This window comes from Larus michahellis, chromosome 1, assembly GCF_964199755.1.
Source record: "Larus michahellis chromosome 1, bLarMic1.1, whole genome shotgun sequence".
Taxonomy (NCBI): domain Eukaryota; kingdom Metazoa; phylum Chordata; class Aves; order Charadriiformes; family Laridae; genus Larus; species Larus michahellis.
The window spans coordinates 215,190,742-215,201,901 of NC_133896.1; the positions used below are offsets into that span (position 1 = coordinate 215,190,742).

The 11,160-nt window shown below is 59.2% G+C and overlaps 1 protein-coding gene across 2 annotated transcripts in view; it reads right to left on the minus strand.

Annotated features, from left to right (window-relative positions):
- ARHGEF17 (Rho guanine nucleotide exchange factor 17) overlaps window positions 1–9,470 on the minus strand; it is a 39,554-nt gene extending 30,084 nt beyond the window's left edge. The window contains exon 1 of one of the 2 annotated variants that reach the window (XM_074572279.1): window positions 5,987–9,470. In XM_074572279.1, coding sequence (XP_074428380.1) covers window positions 5,987–9,253 — 3,267 coding nt within the window. In that variant the 5' untranslated portion in view covers window positions 9,254–9,470. The remainder of the gene's footprint in view (window positions 1–5,986) is intronic. The other variant, XM_074572280.1, reaches the window with a different exon arrangement.
- Window positions 9,471–11,160: the final 1,690 nt, after the last annotated feature.

Consider the following 11,160-nt stretch of genomic DNA (forward strand, 5'->3'; position numbering starts at 1 on the left):
CAGGGCCATTCCTGCACAGGGATGCACGTGCTCACCAGTACCAGGGATCTCCCTGTACAGGGATGCACATGGACAGGAGCACCAGGGATGTCCCTGTGCACCCCTGCTCATCCATCCCTGCACCAGCGACCTCTCTGTACACCCCTGCACACCCATCCCTGCACCAGGGATGTCCCTGTGTGCCCCTGCGTGTGTGCCCCAGCAGCAGGGACTTCCCGGTGCAGGGATGCACATGCACACCAGTACCAGGGATTTCCTTGTACGGGGATACACATGGACAGGAGCACCAGGGACCTCCCTGTGCACCCCTGCACGTCCACGTCTGCACAAGGGACCTCCTTGTGCACCCCTGCACGGACACCCCAGCACCAGGGATGTCCCTGTGCACCCCTGCTCATCCATCCCTGCACCAGCGACCTCTCTGTACATCCCTGCACATCCATCCCTGCAGCAGGGATGTCCCTGTGTGCCCCTGCGTGTGTGCCTCAGCAGCAGGGACGTCCCAGTGCAGGGATGCACATGCACACCAGTACCAGGGATTTCCATGTACAGGGATACACATGGACAGGAGCGCTATGGATCTCCCGGTGTCCCTCTGCACGTGCACCCCTGCAACCAGGGACCTCCTTGTGCACCCCTGCGTGGACACCCCAGCACCAGGGATGTCCCTGTGCACCCCTGCCCTAGCAACCCTGCAAGCAGGGACCTTTCCGTGCACCATTGCAAATCCATCCCTGCACCAGGGATGTCCCTGTGCGCCCCTGCGTGTGTGCCCCAGCAGCAGGGACATCCCTGCGCAGGGATGCATGTGCACACCAGGGATTTCCCTGTATAGGGATGCACACGGACAGCAGCACCAGGGATCACCCTGTGCACCCCTGCACGCCCACTCCTGCACCAGGGACTTCCCTGTGCGCTCCTGCATGGACACCCCAGCACCAGGGATCTCAGCATGGACCCCTGCATGCGCACCCCTGCATCAGTGTCCTCCTGGAGCATCCCTGTATGGGAACCCCTGCATGGGAACCCCTGCATCAGTGTCTTCCCAGGGCATCCCTGTATGGGCACCCCAGCACCAGGGGACCTCTCCACACACCTCTCCATGTGCACCCCCCGACCAGGGAACCTCCCCACACACCTCTCCATGTGCACCCCTGGACCAGGGAACCTCCCCATGCACCTGCGCAGGGCCTCGGGTCCCCCCGTGGCCTGGATGCGCAGCTCAACGCCGCAGCCCTCCCAGCCTCCCACCCTCGCTGCAGCCCCGGCGTCCTGCCAAGAGCCTGACCTTTGGGCCAGGCGGCCACGGGCCAAGGCCAGCCCCCGGCACCGAGCTCAGCCCAGCACTAACCCTCTCGCTCCAGGGCCGGATCCTACCCCACGGCCACCATCACAGGGCACCCCGCACCCATGGGGTGCTCCCCTGGGGCTTTCGGGCTCAAAGGATGCGCATCCCGGATGGTCCATCCCCTCTGTTGGGGTTTGCTGCCTAATTAATTAGAGGCTTTTAATTAAAGTGGGGGCAGGCACCGGGACCAAGGGACAAGGAGCAATGGGGGTGGCTCTGGGTGACACCAGACATGTCTTCTGCGTCACCCAAGGGTGTTCAAAACCCTGGCAGCCAGGAAGGGGCAAAAATGGGCAGAGTTAAGGGGATTTTGGCAGCAGGGAAGGGAAGGGGCAAAAATAGACGGAGTTAAGGGGATTCCAGCAGCAGGAAAGGGAAGAGTAAAAACTGGGCAGAGTTAAGGGGATTTGTTGATGCTTGGGTGTTGCTTGGCCCCGCGCTGGTGGTCCCAGCGTCAGTCCATGCTACTGATAGGGAGCACCACCTGTGGGTCCCCCCAGCGCCGGTGAACTTATCCTGGCTCCATCCCACCTCCAACCTCCCTCCGAAGGGCAGCGGCGCTCCCTGCGTGCCTCAGTTTCCCCCTACTCCAGCGTTTCGCCGAGCACGGCGGAGCCAGGGGCGCGAAAACTGGGCAAGCCATCAGCACAGGCACTGGGAGAGGAAAGCCAAGATTTACCCATCCCCATCCTCCCCCCGCATCTGCTTTAATTATAGATTTCCAGTAACGCGGAAAAATGAGAAAACTCCCAGCCGTGGCCCAAAACCTGGTTTCCATGGAGATTTACGGAAAGGGAACACAGGGATAAATAGGTCCAAAGGTGCCAAACTTTGACCAGGGAATATTTGGCCAGTGCACGGATCCGGCACTCGAGCTGCCCCCAAAGCGAGTAAGAGCTATTGGAGGATGAGCCATGCCGGGGCGAGCTCAGAGAGAGGACGATCGGGAGGGATGGGGGGGGTTTTACGCAAGCGTCCCTGGGAACTCGACCCCGATGTTTCCCTCCGGGGATCCCCCTTTATCCCCTGTGACTTTTTCGGGGTGCGTCCGCCCCGCTCGGGGAGCAGCAGGTGGGGAAGGCAGCGGCCGGGGCGCTGGGGGCCGCGTTCCCACGACTCCTCCACTCCCGCGAGGTGCTATATTTAAATCAATATTTTCCTGTTTAATCCGACTGCTGCTAAGTCAACAAACAGAGCATGGCAGTGTGCATACCTAATTTTCCATCCCGTGCTGGATTCGGCCACAGGGAAAAGAAAGATGCAAGGGATTGCCAGCCTGGCATCCCCCTTATAGCTTCCCTGGGAAGCAAATGGACCCCCAATCCCCCCCAAAAACACCCCAAATGCACCCCTGCTCAGTGCCGGGCTGCTGCACACGCATGTGCATGGGTGTGCACGCATGTGCTCGCCCATCCCAGTGGCTCATGGGATGCTGGAGGCAGAAAAACTTCTCTGTCTTGAGTTTTTTTGGGGTTTTTTTTTCTTGTTTTCTTGAAAGCATCCTTTCTTCCCGCGGCCCCCGTGCCGTGCGCCGGAGCGGGACGTGCTGCTAACGGCTCCTGGGGAATTAAAACTCTCGTGCCCGGCATCAGACACAGGGCGAAGGAGCTCTTCTGCACCCAGGGCGGCTTGGCCGGCTCCAGCCCCATGGAGGATTGCTGGAAAGCACCCAGGACAAACAGTCCTGCCGCCAAGGGAGAACAGCACATTACCTCTCCCAGCCGGGACGCGCCGGGCGGCCAAACCCAGCATACAGCCGGCACAGCAGTGCTCACCTCCACCAAAGCCACCCCCAAACCACGGGGACTGGGAAAATATCTTGGGGGCAGGATGCTGCAGGGATGCTGGACCCCAGGAGAATATCTTGGGGGAATGATGCTGCAGGGATGCCGGACCCCAAGAGAACACATTCAGTGAATGACGTTGTACGGATGCCCGACCCCAAGAGAATATCTTGGGGGGGATGATGCTGCGGGGACGCTGGACCCCATTATTAATCCCTTCCCAGCATCGTCTGCTGGAGACGGACACCAGGGCAGACAGACCATCACTGTGACATGAGACTGATTCTCCAAGGACCCCAAATCCCCAAGCAGCAATGACCTCTTCCCCAAGCAGACGACTGACCTTGCGACGCCGGCCCTCTCCATTGAGTCAGGGAGAGGGAAATAAAAAAAATAAATTAAAAAATAAAGCTTATTTCTTCGCTGTCGGTCAGGGAGCACGTAAATCTCCACTCCCAGCCAGCCGTCCCGGTGCCAAGTTATATCCGGTCCTCGATGCTCTCGCCTATAATTAAAGCAACTCCCTTGCAGGGCTCGGTCCCCCTCCGCCCCCCCAGCCAAAGCTGGTGCCATCTGAAATAAAACATCCCAGCTCCACTATATAATAAATCAAAAAGAGAAATAAAACCCCTGGTTTCAGTTATGTTATGGCTGCAGCACAAAGAAATTCAAAGGCAGGAGAGAGATTTGAAGATACAGCTGCGGCGTTGCCCTTAAAAGGGAAAATTCGCACCCTCTTTGCTGAGGCTGGCGGGTTCAAGCAAGGTGAGGAGCAGCATCCCCAGGGTCCGGCCCCGTGGGGTGGCCCAAGGTGATGCTCGGCCAAACTGGGCTCCCAGTTGCCAGAACCCAGTGCTGGAGTTGGTAAAAATCCACCTGAAATGATCCCAAAGTGAGCAGGGTTTTGGGGTGTATCGGGGTGGGGGGGCAGCAGAGCATCCCCGATACTGGGGCCATCACGGGGTGGGCACCGTCCCTGGGGCACTGCAGGGAGCTGCCTGAAGAAGAAATAAACGCTTTATAAATTATTAATACAAACCATATATTATATAAACTTAACATATTAATAATTTAGCAAGAGATATTTATAAAGAAATGCCTCGCCTTGGGGACCTGCCAATGTCCCCAAGGTGCCACCAACTGCAACCCTGGGAGGTTCCTCATTACCCCTCTTAATTATAACGCTTGATGCTTCAATAGCGCTTTTCACCCTGAGATCGGAGAGGACAAGCGCCTCGCTCAAAACTGGTACATTGGGCAAAAATCCTACAAAATTCACCCCAAATTATTTCCAAGGATGTTTTATGCAGGAGCAAAGAGCTCCCCATCCACTGCCACCAATGGCTGTTGTCTGGCAATGGGGACAACAGCCAGAGAAGGAGCTGGATGGGACGCAGAGCCCCCCCAAGGAGAACATCCTGGGGGAATAATGCTGCAGGGATGCTGGATCCCGTGAGAATATCTTGGAGTAACATTGCTGTGGGGATGCTCGACCCCAAGAGAATATTGTCAGGGAATAACACTGTGGGGGTGCTGGACCTCAGGAGAATATCCTGGGGGAATGATGCTGCAGGGATGCTGGATCCCATGAGAACAGCTTAGCGCGAGGGTGTTGCAGAGATGCTGGACCCCAAGAGAATATCTTGGAGTAATGATGCTGTGGGGACGCCGGACCCCAAGAGAATATCTTCAGGGAATAATGCTGTGGGGCTGCCGGACCCCAGGAGAATATCTTGGGGGAATGATGATGCAGGGATCTGGATTTCGGGACCGTGCAAAGAAAAACAATCCTGTTCCACGCGACTCTGCCCTGGCCAGCAAGGGTTACACCGCTGGGCTCAGCCCCGGGGACTTCACGCTTGGCTGCCGGCGGCTGTTGGAAGGGAACGGTCCAGCCCGTCCTCTTAAATCGGCATCGAAGCAGGGCGAGAGAGCCCTGCCAGCCCCGTTCCCGCGAGCTCTCAGCTCATCCCCCGCGGGAACGGGTATTTCTGGGCTTCGCCTGGAGCTATTAAAAGCCCTGTGGGTGCCGGCGCTGCTGTGCTGGAGGAGGAGGTGGCGCTTCCAAGCGCTTCCCGGCACAAACACCCGGAGCGATGGGAACCCAAGTTCATCTTTAAACAACAGCCCAGGGGCCGGCAATGCCGAAAACCCACCCCAGGAAAGACCCCAAAGCACGCAGCTTTTCAGGGCGAGAAAACCACCTTTGCATCCCCCAAGCAGCATTAATTCTTACACAGACAGGACAAAACTTTACCCATCGATAAAACAGTTAGTGCATGCAGCAGAACATTTTTTCCCCTTTTTCCCACGCCGCCGGCACGACAAAGCCCATGGTCCCGGGCAGAGGGATGGCGATTTTTGGGGGGGGGAAAATGACAATTTGCTCAATAAGGGGTAAGACATGGGGAATCCCAAGCAAAAGGACCATTTAAGCCCTCCCCGCCAAGGAAAAGGCAATTTTTAGTTCAGCATCTCAGGGCCGGCAAAGAGCACACCCATTTACCGGGACCTTATACAGCACTGCCGGGAGATGCTATATATAAATATAGCATAAAAATATATAACTCTAAAACCACCTTCCACTAAAGTTTGGTGCTATTTAACCTGAAAACTGCTTCTTCCCACCCAAAAATCCCTTTTTACTTTTTACACTTCTACATACAAACAAGAGCTCATCCCCCTGGGACAGCCGGAAAGGGCTGGGAAAGCTCTTGGCCATCCGGCAGCGCATCCGCAGATGGGAACTTGTCCCCAACGAGGGACACGCGATGGACCCCCAAAGCCACCAATGCTTTGGGGGGGTCATGCACCCCGTGAAATGAAGATGATTTTAGGATGGATGGGCACTTACCACCTGTGGCTTGGTCCTGGGTCCATGTTCGTCGGGTGGCCGTGGGCACCGGGGCAACCGGGGCGGTGGGGCAGCGGGCGGAGAGCGGGGTCCATCCCCGGGACCGGGGGAAGCGTCACCTGAGTTGAGGGACAGCATATACCGCTTGGTGACATCCTCCAGTGAAGGAGGCTGGAGGGTCGGGAAGGATTTGCCGGGTGAGCGGCCAGCAGCGGGCGCGGGGAGGTGGCTGTGGTGGCCGGAGGGGACAAGCGGCTCGGGGACGGTGATGGGGACGAAGGTGGCGGGCTCGCTGGTGTGACGGATGTGCTTGGTGGCCGGGCGGCTCTTGGTGAGGACGGCAGGTGCTGGTGGTGGTTGGTTTTCTTGGTGAGCCGCACGGTTGGAGCGCTTCTTGGAGCTGCGCCGGGCGATGCGAGGGGACAACACATCAGCCAACTTGGGGTCAAAGCCATAACTGCGGCCGGTGCCTGGCGCTGCTGGTTGTGCCGAGAGGATGGGCTCGCTGCTGGACGGTGGGATGCTGGGCTCCAGCTCGCTGATGGCCTCACCAGGACCTTCGAAGGCGCCGGCCGGCAGCTCACCGCGGCGGCTGGGGTCACTCAACGACTTCTTCTTGATGGTCTTGCCGTTGCCCTTCTCATCGATGAGCTTAGCCATGGCTCCAGGCTGGCTGACGATGGTTTGGATAAGGCTGCTGTAGTCCCGCGGCCCGTCGCTGCCAAGCGACAGGTCGCTACCTGCGCTGCCTGCGCTGCCTGCAATGGCGGCAGGTTGGGGGATGCCCGCCTTGGTGTTCAGCGAGCCCAGGAGGTTGCTGTCGACAGAGAAATTCTTCGCTTCCTCCGCCACCGCACATCTCCGGTGGGGCATTGGGTCGCTCAGGGAGCGGTAGGGTTCAGTGCCACCCTCGCTGCCACCCTCCATCCCATTGGCACACGCTGAGGGGAACTTACGTCGACGCCGCAAGCTGCCAGGGGTGCTCGGTGTCTCGGATTTGCCAACTGGAAGGTCTTCAACCACCACTGCCGGGTGAGCGGGCAGTGGCATTTCAGTGTCACCGGCTGCCGACCCAGCATTGGGCAGCGTCCAGGCATCCACGGCTTCGTGCAAGTCTTGGAAGGGCATCCCCATGGGCTCCGGCTCTGTGACGATGCCCTCGTCTGTCACGCTTGACTCGTGACCCGACAGCTCCTCCACGGATTTCCTGCGAGTGAGGTTCTCCTCCAACTCCACTTCCTTCAAACACCGCGTGCTCTCCGCCCGTCCCTGAAGGGCCTCGTCCGTTGTCCCTGTCGGTGCCACCACCTCGGCGTCCTCCACACCTTCACTGTCCTTCTGCTCGGCTGTGAAGCCATAGTCCTGCTGGGAACCCATCCTGCTGATCTTCTCAAAGACCTGCCTCGCCTCCTGGATGTACTGGTCCTGGATGACCATGGGGAGAGCATCCTCATCCCCCCGCTGTCCCCCATCCGAAGCCACCTGGTCCTGGCAGTCAGCAGTGGCCAGGAGGAGCTCGGAAGAGCTCTGCTTCATGGTGCTCTGTAGGAAAAGCCTCCGCATCCCCGATTTTTCGGAGCAGGTGAAGGACTTGGCTCGACGCAAAGTGGCCGTCAGGTCCTTGAGTGTTGGCCGCTCGCCCAGTGCCCAGCGGTTGGGGGGCTGAGCGGCACCGCGGCTGCCCGGGGAGGAGTTGGTGATGCTGGAATAGCCGTCGGAACCCGCGTCAAGGCCAATCCTCACCCCTTTCTTCTTCACCTTCAGCTCCGAGAGGTCTGACTTGAGGAAGCTGAGGAGCGTCAGGGTCTCGGTGGCGATGTCAGGGTTGGACAAGGACTTGCGGTGCTTGGCCCGCTCCCCTTCCAGCCCTGGCTGGTGCAGGCTCTCACTCTCAAAGTCCGATTTCACCTTGGCCGTGCCCTGCGGCAGCTTGGGACGGACGCGGACAGACGGCTGTCCCCACGCCAGGCCATCGCTCGTCCCGAAACTGGGTGATCGATAGATGCCATAACCCGCCTGGAGAGTCCGTCCTTGGTTGGGCCAACAAACCCCAAACTGTTCCTCTTCCTTCAGCGTCTCTGTGCTGGAATAACGACTGCTGCTCCGCGACCCACTGGGGCTGCCGAAGGGCAGGATGTTCACTTTGGAGACACGGGCCACCACAGGCAAGGGATGACGGGGGACCACCCTCCCGCAGCCTTCGGCCTCGGCATCGCCGCCATCCGCTGGGCTCTCCCAACCACCGCTCTCCTTCTTCTTCTTCCGGGCGGCGCGGTGCCGGTGTGCACCGGTTTGCCCTTCGCCTTCGCTGCCCGATGAAGCGCGGGGGGAACGGGATGCGGCTGCTTCATCCTCCCCGTTGGAGCGGGGTGATGGGGAGGAGGAGGGTGGTTGCGGTCGAGTCGAGTTATGCCAGGAATGCGGGCCGGGCTCCGGCGGAGCTCCGCGGGGAGAACGGAGAGCCGGGTGCGGGACGCGGCTGCGGGGTGGAGGCGGCGGGGGAGCTCCCCGACCGCTCCCGGTCCCACTCCCGCTCCCAGCCCGGCTCCCGTTCCCCACCCCGCTCCCATTCCCGTTCCCATTCCCGCTTCCCCCCGTAGATTGCCGGCAGCTTTCCCCGAAGAGTTTCCGCATCGCCGGGACGCTGGGCCAACGCGGCGGCTCCGCGTTTAACCCCGGGCCCGGCGGCGACGACGGCGGCGGCGGTGGCGGCGGTGGAGCCGGGGACGGCGATTGAGCCCCGGCATGAACCGGGCCCGTTGGCTCCGGCTCGGTAAAACGAAGCGAAAGCTGCCGTACCGAAGGGGCCAGGCTGCCAAAAGCCCGGCCCGGTTGTTGCTCCGCGATCGACGCTGAAACTTTCCTACCCGGGAAGAAGGAGGAGGAGGAGGAGGAGGAGGAGGAGGAGGAGGAGGAAGAGGAAGGCGGGGAGGAGGCGGGCAGGAGCCACCGACCCGCCGCTACCCCCCGACCGCTGCCCCCCTCCGCCATTGTCTGCCCCCCCCCGCCGCCTCCGCCGCCTCCGCCCGCCCCCCGGCCCCGCCGCCGCCGCGCCCCGGCCCCGGCCCCGCCGCAGGCACCGCCCGGCCCCGCTCCTCCTCCGGGCTGCCAGCGGGCTTCATCCCTCCCGCTTTGTTTTCTCTCTCTCCCCCCCTCTTTTTTTTTTTTTTTTTCCCTCTCTCGCTCGCTCTCTCTCTCTTTTTTTTTTTTTTTTTTTTTTTTGGCTTTTCCTCCTCCCTCACCCCCCTGCTTTTTTATTTGTTGCATTCAAATAAACTTTCCTCCCCGGAGGCGTGGTTTCTTCCCGCGGAGGGGGATGGTTGGAGGTTTTGCCCTTTTTTTTTAAATTTAATTTTTAATTTTTTTTTTTTTTTCTGGGGGAGCGAAGGGGGCAGAGGAACGCGGCCGCAGAGCTGCCCTCCCGCTCCCAGGCCCAGCAGGAGCACCCCACATCCTCCCCCGCATCCCTCATCCCTTCCCCATCCTCCCCCCTCCCCATGCCTCATCCCCTCCTCATCCTTCCCACCCCCGCCTCCGATCCTTCATCCCCCCGCCCCGCATCCTTCATCCCCTCACCATCCTTCCCCCCTATCCTTCATCCCCCTCACATCCTTCATTCCCATCCCTCCCTCGAATTCTTCATTCCTCCCCCCACATCCTTCATCCCCTTCCCTCCATCTCCGCCTAGTTTTGGGGTTTTTTTTTTTGGAGGAGGGGGATAAGTAAGATAAAATTTGGGTGCCAGGGACAGATCCTTCCCCTTTCCTGCATTTTTCTCCAGCCCCTGCTTTGCAACTCATCTCGGGGAAGGCAGAACACCTTGTTACCAACTTGCAAAGAGCTCCGACAACGCACCGCCCCTCCAACAGACTTTCTCGTGGTTTTTTAGCATCGCTTGTCAGCGCCTGCTATTTGCAGCTCATAACCCCTTTTCCCTCAAGACAACGGATTTATCACTGGGGATGTGAAAAAGGAAGGCGGCTGGAGGGTTGATATTGATGGGTTGAGCTGGGGCCTTGGCAGCGTGGATGGCCACGTAAAGGACATTGCCATCTCTGTCCCAGGGGCACAAAAAAATCTGGTGGTGATTAAAAAAAAAAATCCAGCACCCTCCATAAATGCATTTTTCAGGACCTAAAAAGTGCCTCCGGCAATGCTGTGAGATGCACCGCCCCAGCAGGTATTCCTTCTCCATATCTCCCTTCCCTCCCTCCACCCTCCTCCCTTGGTTCCCCCGGGGCTGGGTGTCTCCCAGCGGTAAGGACGATGTCCCCATGATGTCACCTGTTGTTCAGGATGGGATTTTGTAAAGAGCCACACATTTCATCACCTCTAGGTGCTGTAGGAGCTGGTCCCCAGGCTGCTGGTGTTAAGCGTCTCACAAGCGAAGGATTTGTTTTGAAGCACCCACCCCATCTCTAAGGCACCCCGTTGTGCCCATCACCCTGGCTTCTAGGCCTGGTGGTATCAAGGGAACTGCTGACAGGACCCCAAGGCTGGGCAGGACATGGCCAGACCCAAAGGGCAAAAATTAGTGAGCTCCATGTGCCTCCTACCCTTAAAACCACCCAAAATTCATGATTCCACCATCAGGGACCCCAGTGGGGTGTCCTGTGGCTGATAGATGTCACTACCTCAGCCCACGTTGTCCCTGCAGCCACCACTGTCCTTTTTGGGACCTGCTTATTTTTTTTCCCCTCAAAGCTGTATTGCGGTTAAATCTTGGCCGGCTTCCTCATCCCATGGGTGCTATCTGGGCACGGGGTGGTGTGACGGGGCAAGGCTCCTCCATGCCTCCCTGGAGGTGGGTGGGCACCCACAGACCCAGCTGAATCTCTCCAAATCTGAATATTTTGCGCCCTCTCCTGGGTCCGGATGGCGTGGCCTGCTGTGTCCCACCCTGTCACCCTTCCTTTTGTCTGAGAAGGGTTGGGGACACCAGGCTGCGATTGTCCCACTGGCCACCACTCTCCCCATCCACGGCATTTTGCCCTTCCATTGTGGGTCCCCAGAAATACATGGGAGGAGATTTCGGCATGGATGAGCTCCGGCAAAGGGAAACTCCAGGGCTGGTTCTGTTTCCTCCATCACTTTCTGTGCTCCAACCCAAAGCTGTTGGCACCATGCATGGTCCTCCCCATCAGGACACGGCCACCAGACCTGCAAAACCAGAT